Genomic DNA, 20,219 nt, shown 5'->3' on the forward strand with positions numbered 1-20,219 from the left:
GAGCTAACGTGTGTGGAGCACGCAGCCAAGGCAGGGAAAGGGGATCATCATTGCTTCATAGGCAACAAGCAGCTGCTAAAGATACAGAGCCACTTGTTCAGAGTAGCCAACAGAAGCAAGAGCTCCGCTCACTACCTGCTTTTAAGCAAAACTGATGTAGTATTAGGAACTAGAGGTTCACATGAGAGCCAACCAAAACTCAGAACTCACTAACCAAACCAAAAGATTTCACTAAGAAACTGCTGTGCATCCCAGCCATTAAAACAAGAAGCTGCTCTTCAGTGTCCATGCAGCCTTCAGTCCTTGGAGCAATTTTAACATGATTCTCAGATGCTTTCCCATCAGAGATTTTGGGCCCTTTACAAGAGACACCATTAACACATGTAGCAGTTGGTTCAGCAGCCAGCCCAGATCTCCTGTACTACTTGTGCTAGTGAGCTACTATGGATACCTCAAGAATCCTCAGAGGTGAGAAGGAAGACAGCCCTGAGCCACAGGCGCATCTTCAGACAGGCAAGTCCCCTATTGTAAAAGCAGTAACATGAGGCAATCCCAGCCCATACCACATATTTGCCAGACTAGCATTAAGGGAAGTGCCAAGTATTCCCACCTGCCTCCGAGACCTTTGCTTTCAAATGTGCTAGCCAAAAATGGCAGTCCCAGAAGGGGAAGAAAGTGGTGTTTTCTCAGTGGTTTTGCCCGTTTTGCATGCCTTCACACAGGGAGACAGTCACCAAGGAGCTCTTATGAGAAGCTCATATAACCTGGTAACACAGAACACATCTCACACGCCCAGCCTGAGAGAGACCTCACTACTGAGCTGCAGAGAAAAAAAAGCATGGTGTGAAAAAGCCCATGAGCTAAGCTGTTCAAGCTTGTTTAATCACATCCAGCATCTCATCCTCTCTCTGGACAAGGACAGCTATGTACTAGCAGAGTCATGGAGCTATCTGACTTCTGCAAAGCTAATGCAACACAGAGAGGAAGAAAGCAGCACTGCTCTTTGAAAAGGATGTTTTTCCATCATCCAGCACCTCCAGGATTCCCTCCAGAGCCAAGTTTAACCTCATGGCACCAATGTAACAACACAGAATTTATTGCTTAGCCAAATGGACCTGCATGAAAGGACTGGTACAGGTCACTGCCATAAAAATGTATACAGAAGGACCAGAAAGCTATAGGCAACCCCCACGTAAGGATGCATTCAAGACAGAAAAAGCTTGACAGGGTAACCCTGCTACCACTTAAAGCAGAAGTCTTAAAGGGTGATCCCTCCACTTCAGAGGCAGTTTCCTGCCTGATTTCATGCAGGCAATCCCTTGGTCACCAGTCTTGCTGCTGGCTTTAGACACGTGAATTAGGTTTAGCTATTAGAAGGTGCAGAAGCCCATTTCAGTCTGCTGTAAGCACACGGAGCAGCCACCAATGTTCAACTGTCACCAAACATCACAAGTACCAGGAGTACTTTCAACTGCAACCTACAGACCTACAGCCAAGCCTCCCCACAGAAGAGAGCAATTAAAAACTGAACTGCAAAGTTGAACAGCAGCACTAATCACTATGAAAAGTGAAAAGCACACATTTTACCCTGAGCTTTTGGATTACAGCACCCACAAGTCAGAGTCTTAAAATAAAAATGACCTTTAATGAGGCTCTTTGGAATGTGTTTTAATAATGAATACAAGTTACACATCAACAGTGTAAGACTTCACCATTTCTTTGGAGAATTAACAAAAAGTGTAATAAATTCTGTGAGCTTTTGGGTGAGAAACAGGTGTGATATCATTTGTCCTTTTAGGGTTTTTGCTATCTGCTCATGAACAAGGAACAACAGGAAACTTCCACAAAGACTGGATTCTTGACAGAAGGGGTGCAAGAGCCCAGTAACCCCCAAAAGCCAACTTTTAATATTTGGGAACACACACAACGAGTATTCCTTTCATTAAGAACCACTATGCCCTCTCTTCGGAGTTGGGTACGACAGCAAGGACACTGCATCAAAGATTAGAGCAATCTTGACATAACCAAGGCCAGCAGCAGAGATGAGGGAAGACATCAACTGACAGGATTAAGCAGTAAGACCCAAACTAACTTGCAAGGAGGAGAGTGGGGCTCGCAAGGGATAAAAGTCATATGTACAAGTCCTTCACACTCAAGAGAAAGGCAAGGGAAATAACTACCCTCAGGCAGGCTTGTGAAGATACTTTGTTTAATACATCTGAAAAGAATGCATATACAAAGAACTTAGACATGAAAAAGCATTGCTTCAACACTAATGAGTCTACAAGAAATTGGAATTTTGGATGATGGAGAAGATTCCCTAAGTCTTAAAAAACTTTGAATTTGCAAGCCAAAATATATTTTTGGTAAAATCCCTACAACACTGCAGTCAGTCTACGTAAAGACCCTGCACACAATCCTCAGCGGGCTGGAGCCCATCTTACAGGTTGAAGGTTACGTACAAGCGAAATGCAGAAAAAGGGGATTCCCTTAACTGGTCCCTATATGGTGCCACACTAAACACTAGAAACCCCTCCCTGCAGTTCCTTCCTACTGACACAGGTTTATCTTTCCACCCCTCCCTGAAGGATGCCAAGCCATCCAGGAAGAGATGCACCACCAGGGCCAGCTCCAAAACTTGTCTTAACATACACCAGGTCCTTTCAGAATGTCCAAACAGCAGTGTACATGCTGGTCATTGTAAGCGTTTTGCTAATAGTTAAGGATTGGCAGAAGATGGATTTGTTAAAAGCCAACTGAATCAGTTGGGCATGCTTAAAAAGGTGCAGTTATTTCTTCATCACGTGACAAAAGCTTATGATGTCAAAGATTAAGGAAGAGACTGGCAAGCTAGTTTCAAGTCTGACGGTGCATCGAGAAAAGGATTCTCCTATTCCTAAGGCTTCATAACTTAGAGGATGGGGTAGAAATTTATGACCTGCACAGTGGAAAGCCAGGGGAAGAGATACAAGGCAACTTCAGAGGAGATGCAGATACATTTTCTACACTCCTCCTTAGAGGAGCACCAGCTTGGGACATTTTACTTTCCTGTATTTATCTTGAGTACTAAAGTCTGCTCACACCCAGGCTGCTGGCTGGCTGCAGAACAGCCCCAGAAGTTCTTGAAACCAGAACCAAGTCTTACCAGACTGGCATAAAGGGACAAGGCTTCAGTAAAACAGCCTAGAATTAGTCTGTTACAGAAAAAGTCATCACAAGCATGCCTGGATTTTAAACAAAAAAAATTAGAAACAGTAAACAAAATAAAAAACTAGTACTGATCAGTGTTTTCTGATAATACATAATTACTCAAAATTAACTAGTTTAACTGAATTGAGGGGGCACTGGGGAATAAACACTAACATTCTCATCTCACACAGGGATCGTGTGGGGGAGATGGGAGTGCAGGGCATTTGTCATTATTGCAAAAACAAATTTTAAAATTTGTATCTTTAGTTTGATTTAAACATTGCTTTTAGTATGACATCGAACACCAGCTTTGCAGAAGGGGCTGTGGAGGGACGTTCATAGCAGCACACACCTGCGAGTCTTCTTCGGCTCCGGAGGCTCCAGGGCAGCCAATATCGCTTCGTCAAATACATTCTTTAGGCCTTTCTGAAAAGGGGCAAAGAGAGAAAGGGGCAGTCTCATTTTTGAGTTTTTACACAAACAAAACCACAGAAAGCCAAGTGGCAGACAAACCCCTCTAATGACGAATCAAGGTTTGCCATCTACAACTCCCAGTCTCCTTTGCTCAGCTAGGCTCTGTCCAAGCTGCGCTGCTGTGGTTAGCAGTTCCCTAGCACAGCATCTGATTTTCTGAACAGGAACACAAATCCTTTGAGACCAGACCGGTATACTTCACAAGAAGCAAAACACACATAACCAAGTCATTCCCTTAAGGCAATTTTTATGATTAGTTGGCTATTAACACATTTCACATGCTAATGACAAAGCAGAAAGTGCTGCATTCAAATGGAAGAGCTTGATCTGGAGCACACCGGGTATAGCAGTGCAGACACCCGTGTGTCACGGGAGAGAAGAGACACAAGGCAAGCATGCAACGATAGATCAGTCCGGTACACGCTCTGGTCAGGCTTCTGGCCCCAAACACCCGATGGTTAGAAGCAGCCAGGTAGAGCCCAGAAGCTGTGCATGGTATCAGAGAAGTCAAGATGGGAGGAGTATGAAGCAGATACTGTACATTGCGTTAAGTGTTAAACTGAAGCCAGGAAGTGCAAATCGGAATAAAGCTTCATCAGTCATTTATACAAACAACTGCAATTTTTAATTTCAAAATTTAAAGACAAGCTACAATTGATGTTTTCTCCTTAAAACAATAAAAATCAGAAGCATAATAGTAAGAAGCAGCTTTACATGTTACAGTAACAGGCTTTAAGGATCCATTATTGAAATGAAGAGGTCTACCATGTTAGTGAAAGCAAGAATTTTAACAGTTCATATAGCAGTAGCAAGTACATTGATATTTCCTTCCCCCCAAGGACTGACAAATACTCCACTACAGCACAGACAGCCAAAGCAATAGCAACAGAAAAACATCTCACTGCACAAAGGAGAACCAGAAAACCCTTCACATTACAGCGTAACTTGCAGATCACTGTTTCATGTACTTTTGTCATGCAAATACAGTTAACAAGAGTCACAAGTAGAAATTGAAAAAAAACACGCATCCTTTCTTCCAGTTGGATTCAGGAAGATCAAACATCATGTCTTATTCTTTTGATCTTTCTTTAAATAATGATGTAACCAGATCCTTTCCCCCAACAGCCTGAATTATAAAGCTACCCACATCTGGCAACCCAAGCAGCAGAGAGTTAAGCGAGTCCAGTTCGTGTTCCACAGTCACAACGTTTTACTAAAGATCTTAAGTATTGTTTTCAGTCCAAGAGCTAATACAGAGGTTGCTCTAAGATGGCAAGCAGACACAACAGCTTTCAATCAAGGTGGTTTTATTCACTTTTTAACCAGGTTTCTACAGTAGTGGGACAGAGGAAGCAGCAGCAAGAGGGGAAGGAGAAAGTTTAGAATATACAGCACTTCCTTTTGGGCTGAGTTTCCGGAGGCTCGAGGGCAGCTAGGATAGCCTCATCAAACACATTCTTCAGACCTCTCTACAAGACAGAGGGGAGGAGAAAAAACAGCAGCCAGGTTAGAGGATTAGAGAAAAACAAGCAGATACAAAGAGCATTCAGGATAGACCAGGCTGAATTCACAGAGGCAGCAAACAGATTTACTTTGCAAAAAAACAAAGTAGATCCCAGGAGGAAATCTCATTTAGATGACCCAGAAGTCAGTGTCAGAGACAGACAGAACATGTGACAGACCAAGTTAGACAAAATGAACACCCAGAAGGGCAGAGGCACAAACACAGAGGCAATTGGCAAGAACAAGGGGGTGGGAGGGGCCGCAGAAAAGGTGATGGTTTCCATTTAACTGCTGAATATACACTGAGGGAGTTTACAGGGGAATAAACACAGGGGAGAGCAGTCTGCCCCACCACAGGGATCCAAAAGGTCAGGTAAACCTTTTGTAGTCACCCACCATGGATAAGCAAGCACCTCAGATGCATGGACTTACTGCTCCCAACTACCCCAGCGGCAGCTAGTCCAGAGCAAAGGCTCCAAACAACTCTGCTTTGTGAATTCAGCCCTGAATAACTGAAGATCTCCAGATGGCTAGGGAAACATGATCTGGGATCGAAGCAGTACCTCTCTGGTAAGCCATCGTCATCTTCAGACATTGGCTATCAGTCTTTTAAGAAGCGATGCAATACCTTACCAGTGCTGCTATTTTGACATTGAGAGCGAGCACGGAAATGGTGCATTTCAGTTATTCAGTTAGTTACCAAAGCAAGTATAACCACTTGAGTCACAGGAAGACAGAAATGGTGTTAGGATTGGAATAACTGAGATCCAACACCAGACAAGCAGTCACAGAGCTGCAAGGAGTCTGCAGGGATTACACTGGAGCACGAAGCATGCGTTGCATTTGCTATAAGCACAACAGGAACACTGCAGTGTGTTACCACTCCCACGCAACTCTGCCAAGTTACACATGAACACCAGAAGTGAAACCTGGCTCAGTTTATGCTAACTGGACTCGCCTAAATCTACTGTCATGAGTGCAACCTTCATAAATTCCGAAGAACTGCTTTATCCCAGCTAAAGACAAACAGAAAAGCTTAAATTACTTCCTGTAAACAATTGTAGCCTTTGCAAAATTAAGATTTTTTTTTTTAAATCATTCAAATGTAACTGGTTTCTCCCTCACAGGTTAGACTGGATATATCCCTTTTAGAAGGTCTTTAATCTTGTTTCACTGAAGCACATACATGGGAAATCTCAGACAATTCCATCTGGAAGCATTTAAGTCCATCATGTTACATGCAAGATCATACTTGAAAGAACAGAAGTTAAGGAAATCACCATGTACAATCATTCTGTAAATCCTCCGCAGCAACTTGTTGTTTTTGGTTTTTTTAAATGAGTTGCAACCCTGGCTGACAAAAGAGCTAGAGACTTCTGATAAATAATGCCTATGTGAAGTCTGAGTGCTAAGTAGATTTTCTTTCTCTGCAAGAATACGGCTGTAGTATAAACTCAATTATGTACTATTATCTAGATTAAGAACCCAGGCAGGGCAAGAGTCAAGAAAACACGCTTCCTTAATTCTCCTACTCAGGGACTCCTCTTTTGTTTTCCTGTTGCACAGGAGAAATTAATTTGTTCATGGGAACAGAATCTGGGATTTGTTTTGAAGGACCTAGCAAAAAAATGGGATAAGGGAAGAGAAGAAAAAACAGGACAGGAACAAAATTATTGTAAAAATGGGACTGGGGTTAAAAGCCTGGATGCTACAAGAGTAACCACGTGAAGGGAACCATGTTCAATACCACTGGCACACAGGCCTCGATACTCACGTTAAAGTAACACTGCTCCTGTGCTGCACTGGGGAACAGGTTGAGCTCAAGCTCCCTTTGCCCCCTCCAGTCATGGACAGTTTAAGACACTTTAAAAATCTGTGTCAAAACTGTAAACCCAGCATCAGGGGTAAAAAAGGAACTGAATTCAAAAGTTCTCCTTTGTGTTAGGTACTAGTGTTGAGCTTCAGAAAGTTCACTCAGACATCTAACTCTTACATTTAAGAGAAGCAACAATCATTTTAGTTGTAATCTGTGTCAGTCACTCTTTCCTAATAGCAAAGTGTTACCCACTTTTTACAGTAGTATTGGGTGCTATTTTGCAGAGAAAGATTGAAAACAGACATTGAAAGCGCCTTCCTCACAATAAGGGATTCCACAACCTGAGGAAAGGTGGGGATAAGAACTGACTCCTCAGTACTGCAGTCACCCAAACACAGGGAGAAGAAGATATTCTGTCTTTACAGAAAAGACTCAAACTCGGCCTCTTACAACTCACCTAGTACTTTCAGAACATTGACCCTTCCACGCAGACAAGCAAATTCTTCCTCCCAGGAAAAAAAAAAAAAAAAACCATGCTCTGGCTCCATGATTTTATGATTACTTGCTACCGTGGTGTCAAAGTAATCTGTAAATTAGTTCAGAAGGAAAAAACCACCCTAGACTGCTGAGGTGAGCTGTGCAGACAGAAGCCAAGGTAAAGAGAGATTGAACTACCCAGCTGAGCGTAGCTTCAGTTGAAACCAGCCACCACAACATTGCCTTGCAGGTAGGAGAACAACCCTCCTAGCTAGGAAAGCCAGCCGACTTCTGTTTAGCAAGCTGCCAGCTAGATCACTGCCAGGAAATTCAAACAACTCTTCGCAGATAATCTACATTTCTGTTTGGCAGCTGTTACTGACAGATAGAGGAAAAAGGTGTTTTGTAAGGTGAGTCAACAACAAATGAAGAAAAAAGAATAAAGCAGATGCAAACCAACTAGTCTTCCAGGTGAGAAGGCTTCTGAACCCTCCTCCCAGCTTACTCTTGATTCCTAAAACCATCAATGGGTATACAAGCACTAGTGCTCTGGAAGAAATTCAGGCTGAGCTTCCAAGTGCATAAAGCTGTTCTCTGCAACAGATACAGTTTAGTCTATCTGGAAATAAAAAAGAATGGATAAACACTGAAATTTTTAATCATATCAGCTCTTACTCTGGTAATTCTAAGTGCTTCCATGCAATTTGAGCAGACTAAACAAGGCAAGTTTAAAGCTACAGAGGAAAGAGTCTCAGTGAGCAATACAGGACAAAAAGTCCTGGTATGTATTTATCCAACTAGCAGGTTCTACAGCCTAGTTAGCAGCAGCATTCAGGATGTGCCAGACACTATCTAAAATGGTATTTTGGGACTGAACGGATCTAGGAGAATTACAGCACAAGCACAAATAACCCTCAGCTTGCATGTGGGCAGTAAGGAAGCACAGCCAAGACCACCTTTTGATTAGGGATTCCCAGGATGAACTGCAGTGTGCCTCACCACAACACCTTCAGTGCCAGTGTCCTGCAAAATTCCATCAAAAGCCTCTTCTCAGCAAACATTCAGGCAAAGCTTTGTTACAAAAAAAGTCTCAGGATCCCAAACGGAAGAGTCAACATGCAATCTGGGCAAAAGGTGCAAGATAAGCAGAACTTCAGGCTTCATGAAGTTTAGCAATTAAAGCTTTGTGCTCAAGATACTAGAGACGAATGCAGAACAAAACTGAAAAAGAGTGAGGTACTTTATACTGTGCACACCTAGTTCCATGCACATCAGGTAGGGACAAATTCTTTAGAGTAGCACTAAGGAAACTGTGAGAGAGTGGTAGTCAATTCTGCAAGAGTAGGCACGCAAGATTAAGTTCCCAGGGCATCCAAAGTCAAGGCAACGCACCAGCTAGCCAGCCGATGGCTCCCATCTCCCCCGCCCTAGTATTCCTACCTTGAAGGGAAAGGATAATCAGGTTTCCTGGCCTCAAATCAGCTACTTCAGTTGGCCTTAGACTCATGTTCACAAGTTAGTTCACACAACATCACCATGTTTATGCCTTAGGAACTACTTCATTTTCAACATAGCTTCCATCTTAAGGCAGACAGAGAAAACACAGCTCACCACTGACTGCACAGGAAAAGAAAGAAGCTCTGAAGTATGAAGGCTTCTTCTAGTCTTAGAAGTACCAGAACTGACTTTTCTGAGAGGTTTTTTCTTTGCCTGCTCTCTTCAGTAGTGAGCTGCATCCTGTGTCCTAACCCATTTAATGTCCTTAACGCACCTTTAAGTTTTCAATAGCTATTTTCCTCCAACACAAAAGCAAACACAGCAAGCACATCCTCCTCCATCACCTCTCTACACTATGCCTAATCTTCACAAGCTGATTTTCTTTCTACCCCTGCCAACTCCTTGTGCCCTAGAACAACGGGACAAAGAGAAAGATACTGTCTCACCAGCAGAAGCAGAGCTCATACCCTTTCACAACCATATTGAGCTGGTTTTCCCCTTAACTGAAAAAAGCATGGAATACAAGCAAGCAAAAATGGTCAAAGACCAATCCTCACCTGCGTAAGTGCAGAGCATTCCACGTATTTGACAGCCTTCAGGTCCCGGGCCAGTTTTTCAGCCGTCTCTGGAGTTATGGGCTTCTGCTTGTTCTTGGCAAGTTTCTCAATTGTTGAGGGATCATCTCTTAGATCAATTTGGGTCCCAACAAGCAGGAAAGGAGTCTTTGGACAGTGGTGAGTAATTTCAGGTACCCACTAAAGACAGAGAAGACACGGTATTTGTTACTAATCACCTAAGATAACTCCTCGTGTATTTCTGAAATCAATGCAGCAGCTCCCTTTTCTGGCAGAGTTCAACCAACCTTTTCTTTCACATTTTCAAATGAAGAAGGAGACACCACTGAAAAACAGACCAGAAATACATCTGTCTGTGGATAGCTGAGGGGTCGTAATCTATCATAGTCTTCCTGACCTAGAAGAGGAGAAAATTAATGCCATATTAGACCCAGACAATGAAATACTACCCTTTACAGGTGGTTAGAATGCATATCCCAGCACAACAGCATTATTGTGATTAATCCTAACTCTTCAGCAAATACAGATGCCCTGAACCCAAACATTCGAAGTGCACTCAGGCTGTCTAGCAGCATTCCCCTGAAAACGCACTGAAGTCCCAGTGCAAGCTGTGCTTCAGAGGAAGCCAGGCTCTTTCCTTTGGGTCCGTAAGAGAGCAGGCAGTCCCTGTAGAGCACCAGTAGCACTGACCCCCCAGCCCAACTGCCTGAGCTCATTCTTAAACCTCCTCATCTCAGTTCAGTAGCACTCTTTTTAGAAAGCAAACCTGGCACTAAAGCAGCTGCTCTACTTGCTGGCAACCAAATCAGAAACACTTGTTCAAAATGTCTGATTTCAAGTGATGCTCTCTTGCCTATCATACAGGACAAAGACCTCTGAGATCTTGAAGGAGATGACTCAACACCTGGGACATCTCAGTAGAGGAAGATCTACAGTTTGAAGATGGAGGTCTAAACAGCTTGTTACAGCTATCATGCTTGGCTGGACACAGAAGAGCTAAGCACTGACCAAAATATCTTGTAGCCATTAACAGACTACTCCAAAAAGCTTTGTCTTCCTAGTACAAATTCAAAACAAAGACTTTAAGGTTGTTTGTTCCATGGGTTTTTTTTAATTTGACAGTTAGTAATAGGGGGTTTATCCATTGTTAAGTTCTGTAACTTGTGCTAGCTACTAGTTAGCAAAAAGCAGGTGACCTTTAAAGAACAAAAGCCTCCCACTTCAGAAGCCCAGTTCCAAAAGGAAAGCCTCTATATTCACAAGTACATAGAGTCACCTACATGCACTAAAGTCACTCGGTAAGTTTTTAGAATTACCAGATGGGTTACTACACTCATGCTGATGAACAGTACGTGGATATGCATATCTACACACACACCAGTTTCCAGAGGCCTGAACCCAGAGGACCTCAGCAGGAAAGCAGGCAGAGAAGGACCTAACACAGCTTGTATCCACGCAGAATGGATACAAAAAAGAAGCCAGAATGCTATAGTTGAGACCCATGTAAGTAGTGGTCCCTACAGCAGCCTACACAATGTGTGTCAGGAAGGAGACACTTCTCTACTTAACTCCTTATTCCAAGAACTAGGGAGTGTGCAATAACTAACACACAAATCACATTTGGGAGGAGAATGTGAAGAGCTAATTGAAGCTACAGTGTTTAATTGGAAGCACAAGATTTTTTCATTAATCAAATACGACACTAATGATGCATCTGTAAGAATACAGCTGGAAACAGATTAAAGTTCTATCAAGACTGTTTTAGGTAACAGCTTATCAACTAAACTCTCTGGAAGGACTTTCTTGAAGCAGAGTTTACAATGCCAGATGCTGCCATACCACTTTGGTATTATTACAGGTTGGGGACTGGGTAACTAGCAGTTGAACCAGTTTCTACCCTTTCTTGCTAAACTTTTACATGCGCAAAGCAATGTGTTTAGCTCTTTAGTCATTATACACTCCTCCAGCCAGAAACTGAGATACAGTCTAATAACCATAAACAAAGCAGCCTGCAGATTTATCTTTAATTTAAAAAAAGCACACAGCGAGAAGGCTTATGACACTCCACATAACATTCTGATTTCATCCATGTTAGGAATGCAGAGACATGCCACATGCACATCTAAGACGTTCTAATGTTAGTCATTCTGTCTTAACATTTCATCAAAAAATAGGCTATTTACTATACCAAAACCACAAACAATCCACATATTTTATTCAACACAATTTTCTCCTTTAATTTTGTTTAAAAACATAGAACCCCCTTATCTTTCAGGTATCACCTAGATTAGAGGTGAAAGCTTGAAAGTTGTCATCTGGTGTCACACAATAAAACAGCTCTAAAACAAGTAGAAGATGTTCTTGTTTTGTTTTTTGTTGTTGTTTGTTTTTGTTTGTGTGTTGTTTAGGATTTTTTTAATAAACTCAATTTTGCAACTCTCCAAAGGTCAGGAATGAAGAATCAGGAAAGATTTTTTTTTTATTTTTTTCTTTTAATGAAAGGGGAAAAGAACCAACTGTATGTCTTCATGTTCAACACCACCTCAACTACATCTTGGGCAGTTACAATGACACAAGCATTTGATTTCTCACCTGCAGTATCAAAGAGGCCTAGGGTGTAAGGCTCTCCTCCAATCATCACTGTTACAGCATAGTTATCAAAAACCTGGTAAGAAAAGAGAAACACATTTAAGAGAATGCGAATAAGCCATCTTTCAAACCATCATCCTACTCACCTTGCCAGACCACCTCCAATTTGTAGAGGAGTCACCTGCACAGGATAACAGAAGCCATTAGGCTTACAATGGTATTACCATTAAGGCTGTTAATAGGACAATTCAATATGGAATAGGGATGCAAGAGCTATTTCCATGATGTATATAAAGCAAAGGCACACTAGGTATACCACTGCATATAACAGGGTAAAAGCCACTGAACAGAACACCTGGAACAGCTCTTGCGTGTAATTGCAGAGGTTTCCCACATTGCCACAGAGATTTCAACCTTCACACTTGGTCTGACACACTAAACACATCCCCACAAAGACAGACCTGATAAACTTCAGCCCTGCCCTTCAGGGCACAGAGCTATGGGGCTTCTTCTCACAGGACCCAAGTCTTCTGCTGAAGTTCATCTTTCTGAACATCTAGGGAATTCAATACAGAGTCCATCTTTTCAACAGGAATTTATCCTCCATCTCTGGAGGAAGCAATACAGTTGGTCAAAATCAGCCTGTGTCAAATTCACTCTCAAACTAAATGGAGAATCCAGCTCCAGAAGACCAAATTATATTTATTGTCTCTGCACAGCAGCTGGCACAATAGTCCTGTCCTCCAGGGCACAGCTGCTACACAGATCAAAAGCTAACACCACCAAAAATGTTTCACCCAGCAACCTGTTTACAACACTACTGAGCACGAGGACCTACCCAAAGCCTTCTCCTTCACCACCCACACACACAGCATTAAGGAGTATACTGTCTGGGGTCAGTTTCCTAAATTTCAATAACCATTTTATCTTCAGAACCACAATAGAGAGTGTTTCAGAAAGTACCTTTAGCAAAAAATCCTTCCCACTCTAAAAAAAAAATACAACTGTCCCTGCATGTGCTGCAAGGTTATCAGAGACAGTTGAGATCTCTGAATAACGATAGGGAAGCTCTGCTTCAATACAAAACTGAAGTCTGAGCAGCCCCCACAGATAAAGTAAACCACAACATTAAAGAGGCCAGCAGTCATCTCAAAAGCTTTTCGTGGAAGTGAGGGAGGGAGGGACATGGAGAAATAAGCAGTCACATGCATCTATTAACAGGGCTTTATTAAGAGCTTAGGTTCTTGAAAAAAATCCCACTAAAAATTGAGATAAGACCAATGACACAGCACTTCAAAGCTGAACTTCCAAGAGTTCAGATCTGTCTCCTTTCCACCTGACTGTCCTGGTTAAAGCAACACCTAACACCACACTGATTTTTTCAGCTTTTCACAACTCACCATGACTGAGAAAGCAGCTCTGGCCGCAGCATGCTGCATATCTCCAGGAAGATCAGCTAGAAGCAGAAGTCCACCTCTCATACTATTTTAGATTAGCAGTCAGGATTCTAAAGTACTGCAAGAGTTTTCACCACTCATCTCCATTACCTGCAGCCCAATCCTGTACACACTGCGCTGAGTTTGCCTTACTGAACACCCCAGGAAGCGTCCAGCTACAAGTAAGACCTTTGGGCTGGGGGAAGGTGGAAGGCATTTCACAGAGCCTATTCAATATGCCACAGCTACTACTTCAGGACTCCAAAGGACAAGTCAGGATGAGAACTCATCTATTGCTAGGTACAGAACAAGAAACTGGTATGCTCCGTGCTGAAGGTCAGAGCATTTGCTCTTTCAGATGTCAGAAGATGGTCAGTAGCTTAATCCCCCAAAGATATCCCCTCATTTTCACCCAGTGGACAGGAAGTCGATAATACTACCTGTAGCTGCCCTTTAGGGGGATTAGCATGCACTCTCCCTCATCATGGGATTTTTGTTTTGGGCTGTTGGGTTTTGTTTGGTTTTGTTTGTTTTTTTTAAGCTCCCTATCTGCAAAATGCAATTTTTTTTTTTTTTTTTTTTTTTTAAGGTACAGCAACTATTGAACAGGTCTGGGGTTCAGCCCTAAGGAGACCAGGGTTACAAGGCTAGCCTTCAGACAAACCTGACAACTACAGTCTCACAGTGCACTCTACAATCTTATCCTCAATTGTGCCAAACAGGCTAAAAACCAGAGCAACAACTAGCCCAACAAGAAGTTTCAATTTCTGTCAGTGCCAGACAGCCCATTAGAGCAGGTGGCATGAGTTTTCCTGTTACAGGACTCACACCTGATCTGCTGCTTACCTGAGCATTCCCAGTGCCTTTCCACAGACATGTCCCTTGCTTCTTTTTTTTGAGAACAGCAATGACATCAAAAACATGCAGGTGACAAACCATGTGCAGTACCAGTATGAAACCCATCTCCCACTGGGAAATATCCTCAAAAAAGAGAAAGGGCTGCAAAACACAGGGCCAAGTGAAACTAATCTAATCTATCAGTCTGAACTGGTGCATTTTGGCCGCACTGCTGCACAAGTACAGCTATGCAGGGCAACAGCACAGGCAGTTTACACCAGCCACTCCAGTGCCTGCACAGGCAGAGCAGCTCAGTTTGAAGCCAGACTGTTACTGATTTGCTAAAGCATCCCTACCTCCTACTAACTCTCTATGCCCAGTACCACTGAACACCCTCAAGGAAGAAAGGTGCCACCTTCCTCTCAAGAGACACTTTGCAGTAGCTGCTGCAGCTGGATTCCCAGTGTTGGTCAGTACACTGGCCTTGAGCTACCACCAGTATTTACCAGGTTCTCAAAAATCAGAACTTTACCTCCAGGTTCTCCTCCTGCTTAAACATTTTTGTTAAGCAGCGAGTCCTACCCACTTTACTCTAGGGTCCTTATTCAGCCACAAACGTTCTGGAGACATTAAGGTTTGCCAACTCTCTGACAGCTTGCTTTCATTTTGGGAACAATGCTATCTGTTATATTTCTTTGCCCATTTATTACTAGAAGTATTAGCTGGAATATCAGAGGTTACTAGTTTCCAGAGTCTGAAATATGCCTCTAAGTCATACACAGAATTAGGCATAGGCCTGTGATATCCCCAGAACAGCAAGTTCCTCAAATCATGAAGTTCAGGGGTAAATACTATTCCAGAAACATGGGACAGTTTTAAAAGGCACTATAAACAAGCCTTAGGACACCCTGAACACACTTTACTGGCAAGTAACTTTCTTTGAATAGCCTTTTCCACATTGCTTGTTACCAGAGATTTATAGACAGTACTACCATCTGCAGGACAGCACACAAACTTGCAAGCTTTCAAAATACACATTTTAAGATTATAATGTTTTTCAACATAATTAAGGGCCATTTCACTAAGGATAAGTATAAAAATACTCACTGCCTGAACTCACTGACCACTTTCATTTTGTCTTGACCATAAAGAATAGCTTAAATAGGGCAAGCAGGGCTTCCACAGGTTCAGCACAGGATGTGGTTGTCCCAGAAGCATCACAGCAGGATACTTGACACCACTCTCAAAAACTTGAGAATGGCAAAACGCAGTTTCAAATGCAACTTCTTCCCTACCAGTCCACAGTGAGAGGATCTCCATGAGATGAACTTCGGTCTCCAGGCCTACAGCACAACCCTCAGGTTCCTAGCAGTGGCCACTGCATCCAACCTGAATACTCTCAGGTTTGGGAGTCCTTTCATTTTTAGTTCCAGAACTACAACACAAACATTTTCGTTCTGTGAAAGTCTGTCCTATTCTTAACAAACCTCAAATTTGGCAAGTTGAAGATCTTTGGATAGTGTACAAAGCCAATACCTCAAAGAGGCAATGAAGTTCACTGCAACTTCTTTCCCATAAAGAGAGGATATTTTTATAAAGAAGTAGCTGTTCTGAAAGAGCTATCAGGCAGAGCTACCTGGCATCTCAGAAAAGCCATCTGCTCTTTTAATTGCTTTATAATAACAGAAAAGATCATTCACCCTTTCACTGACAGGCATTCAACCTCTTTGCGATGCATTTCCAGATCCAAATTTGTTTGAGGTACCTAGGTAAACTCTTCAATTTGTATACGGGTAGAAGACGGCCTTTTCAGGTCCGTAACAGAGAAAATGAGTAAAAAGAGCATCCAGATGTCAAAGTCTCTTGCAGCAACCTCACTAAAAAACTGACCCACCTCAGTGTCAGTACGCTGGTCTTGCATATGCAATATTAATAAGAAAAGCACTTTCCTATTAGAAAGATAATGTACATGCCTCGCAGGCAGTCAGCAAACTGCTCCCAACTTGATCTTTAGATAAGTCAACAGATTCAGTATCTCAGAAAACTGAGCCTGTAAAACTCAAAAAGGTTACTTAGAAATAGTCAAGGACTATACACAAAAGTTTGCAAATGTTTGTAAGTACCAATGAATGAGATTGCACAGTCTAAATCCAAACATATTTCTCATGCTTAGCTGAAGTTAACTAGCCACACTCCATAGTTCATTGCACGACCTCTGGATCTTTCGGAGTTGCAAAGCAAAAATGAGCATCAGAAAATGCTAACTGTAGTTGCTGACTATTCTAGCAACATAAAATACTTCTTTCGCTAAAAATGAAGATTTAGCAAGAACTGAGACACCAAGCTGGAGAGGTGTTCCTGCTGCTTGCTCTCCACTTAGCAGTCCTAACAACCACAAATAATCTTGTTCACAGAATCCAACCGGTGGTCATCAACAAACAGCAGAGCAGTCAAGCAGCAAGAACTGACCAGATACAGGAAAGGCACCCCAGCACTACCAGGTAATACAAAATATAGGTAGGAGCAGTGTATCAGACTGATCATTACTCTTCCATGACATATTGGTTAGTCTCCAACAGGAAAGCAGGCTGTAAGAACAAGTATTAAGGCGTGCACACCATAAAGGTTAGTTGGGAAAGAAACTCATGCTGCTCCACCCCATCATGCCCAAAGAACAACCGGAGCCATTCTCACACTTACCGTTGGTACATATTCCGATGGGAATTTATTTGTTGTATAAGAAATTAAGAGACAGGTTTTACCAACAGCACCATCACCCACAACTACACACTTGATCGTCTGCATAGCTGAAGTCTACTAGAGTATCAACTCCAGTGAGCACCTAGAAGAAGAAAAAAAAAAAAAAGAGATGCATGTATTTAGATGTTTCTCATACTCACCAGATAGCAGTACATGTCAATGATGAGCTTCGACTGGAGCCCAAACCACTAACAGCACATTTGGGATCTGAAAACAAGACTCCTAAATGAGTTGGTAGATCCATTCCCTCCATCACACACACAATAGGAAGCCGCTCATTTTCATATATGCAAATACCTCCTCCCTATGGCTAGACCCCTCCCACTGCATACAACCGTCAAACACCACCTAAGACTATGTTTGGCACAGTCACTTTTCTACACTGGGAAGAAGGACTAGGTAAATTCAGTCACTCCAATATACAGGGGGATTTTTGCCTAGTTACCTAGAGGTGGGCAAAAAAAGTCTTTAGGCTTTTCCAGACTCTTTTTAACACATAGAAACATCCATCCTTAAATGCACTGAAAGCTCAAAGTGTAAGCTTGGGTCTTGATAGCTAAGTAACACACATGCCTCCCAAGAGATCTTCCGTCTGGAAAGCACGTCAGTAAAGAAAGCGCAGCAGGAAACACAGCCATATGAGCTTTGAAACTAGTTTATGGGATAAAAATAAGCAGGTACAGACAGAAGTAAGCATAATTCCTCCTCCCCTCAGCTTTTTAAGGCCTAAGTACAGTTCTACAATCTTCTGGTTAACGTTGCTACTTAACATGTCCCTTTATCCCCACTTTGAAGTGGCTAACAGCACTGAGAAGCTCAGCAGGGCATCCAGTTCCCAAGGAATCATATTACTCTCCAGACATTACAAAATCATGATGCACCCAGCTACATCAACACTGTCCCAGCAGACTTTAGCACATGAACTAAATCAGTACTTGTCACCAATACCCCCTCCAAACATCAGTTAGCAGCGTCCAGTGCCAGACACAGCTGCCCTTCATTAATATATTACTTTAATTAGAAAACTAACAGGCCTCTGACCATTCATTCACATACAGGTGTGAAATCCTGACCCCAGCAAGCCTAGTGGCAAAGCTCCCACTGACTTTGAACATTTCCATATTATTGGAAATACTTTTATTTACAGCAACAAAGACTTGCAAACTGAGTTACCCCCTGCCAGGGTGTTGGGGGAAAGGACAAGAAGAGACATCAACTGCAGCAAATTTACCCTCAGAATGGTGGCAATGCTTTAGCCTAGCACGGATGTTGCCATGGCTCTCAGGTCTGGGTAACAGCATTAAAAAATTGAATCAATCCCTAGTGAACTATGCATTTGGGCACTTCCTGGGGATTTCAATTCTCAGAGTGATCTGGAAGAAGTTTTTGAGCGTTCTGGTCACAGCTAGCAAAGTGATTTGATACTGCACATCACATCGTCACACTTACAAGGAAAGATAATTGCTAGCAACTCAAAACAAACCTTACACCACTAGCTTTTCTTCAGATGCTGCAAGGATGCTCAAACATTTAGACAAAGCCAGCTACCTTCCTAATAAACACCCTCAAAAGTTCCTAAAAACAGTACTTGTAGGGGAACACTAATCACCACCATTCCCACAAGCCACAGAGAGATCCACAAGCAGTCAATTTTAGGAAAGGGCAGCAAACACTTTCTCAGAGCAGGACATCAGCCAGCATCTGGTACGTCATGCACTCACAACACTGCTATCTATTTATCTTCATCTATACATCTTCTTTCAACACATACAATCAAAGATTTGTGTAGGCATCAGGCATTATCACCAGTCCTCTACTTGGTGCCATATTTCTCTATCAAAACGATAGAATCTGTTGATCTATGCTGCAGTAGCAGACCTCAGTCTCACATAGAACAATCAGCAGTATGCACAGCCAAGCCCTAGCAACAGGCCCTTCATTAATACTACAAAAAACTCTCAAATTTGGCCCTGAAGCAAACACACATTTACTCAGGAGGACAAAGTAATTGTTTCCATTCAAAAGACATTTTCTGTGTTCAGGTCAGCTCAACCGTTTATATCTAAGTAATATTAGTCAATATTGCCTCAACTGCTAAGGTGCTCACATAGTTCTGCCTTGCCACACTAGTGGCACTGATCACAGAGAAGTCACATTTTAGAACAAAAAAAGTCACCAGAAAGAAAGCAGGCAATGGAACAGAGCAGCTCAGTCCCAAATTAAGGCAGGCTTCATGCGCAAAACAAAGGTGGAAAGGAATAAGTCACTTAAGTAGATTTTAAAAGGAAAACACATCAAAACAGGTATCAGGCCTAGCCAAGCAACTCGAGCGCACTCCAACTAAAACCAGCCTAAATTACCAGCATACCTCACTAGCTTGCCAGCCTTATCCATGCAATAAGGCACCATCATCTGCCTTTTGTCTGGGGATTTGCCCAAACACAACCATTCAGCTGTGTTGCTGCACAGCACAGGTAGCAGCCTTTGTGAATTTCTTTCAGAGTTAATAAATGAAGTACAAAACAACTCTCCACACTGGGTTTCCCAGCCACTTCTTGTATGCTTTTTCAGTTGCAACTGGAATTCATTACACTGCCCACCCAGACTCAGGAAATCCCTGCTCCAGCTGACCTTGCTCACCCCAAGTGCTGTCACAAGAGGATCAGCACATCCACCTCCAACCCAATCTCACTTGCCACCCTGCCCTCCCCCAGCAGACACCTCCTCCTCCATTCTGTATTCTTCTCCTCCCTTCCTGCTCTACCTCCTCTTCTACCCTCTTACCCCAATTATTTGTATTTCCTTGTTTACAGGTTACACATCTGCTTCAAGACAGCCTTTCCAGAACCCAGGAAGCACACTAGAGGAAAAATCCCGACTCTGAAGCACTTCCTATGCTCACTGCAGCATACCAATCCATGATTCACTATAAATCTTAAAATTCTGTATATGCACTTGCACAAGAAAAGCTCACATATGCCTTTGTAAAAAAAAAAAAAAAAAGGACGCCTTTAGTGTTACTCTTCAAAACTCATTACTCCAGAGAGCACCAAGCAAGCAACAAAA

At 42.5% G+C, this 20,219-nt stretch overlaps 1 protein-coding gene across 2 annotated transcripts in view; it reads right to left on the reverse strand.

The window, feature by feature from the left end:
- Positions 1–2,192: 2,192 nt before the first annotated feature.
- The window catches only part of CDC42 (cell division cycle 42), a 28,833-nt gene continuing 10,806 nt past the window's right edge, over positions 2,193–20,219 (reverse strand). The window contains exons 2-6 of one of the 2 annotated variants that reach the window (XM_069780492.1): positions 17,094–17,235; positions 12,124–12,196; positions 9,819–9,928; positions 9,514–9,711; positions 2,193–3,615 (exon numbers count right to left, since the gene is read on the reverse strand). In XM_069780492.1, coding sequence (XP_069636593.1) covers positions 3,526–3,615; positions 9,514–9,711; positions 9,819–9,928; positions 12,124–12,196; positions 17,094–17,198 — 576 coding nt within the window. In that variant the 5' untranslated portion in view covers positions 17,199–17,235 and the 3' untranslated portion in view covers positions 2,193–3,525. Of the gene's footprint in view, positions 3,616–4,265; positions 5,133–9,513; positions 9,712–9,818; positions 9,929–12,123; positions 12,197–17,093; positions 17,236–20,219 lie in introns of those variants that run through there. The other variant, XM_069780494.1, reaches the window with a different exon arrangement.

This window comes from Haliaeetus albicilla, chromosome 4, assembly GCF_947461875.1.
Source record: "Haliaeetus albicilla chromosome 4, bHalAlb1.1, whole genome shotgun sequence".
Taxonomy (NCBI): Eukaryota; Metazoa; Chordata; class Aves; order Accipitriformes; family Accipitridae; genus Haliaeetus; species Haliaeetus albicilla.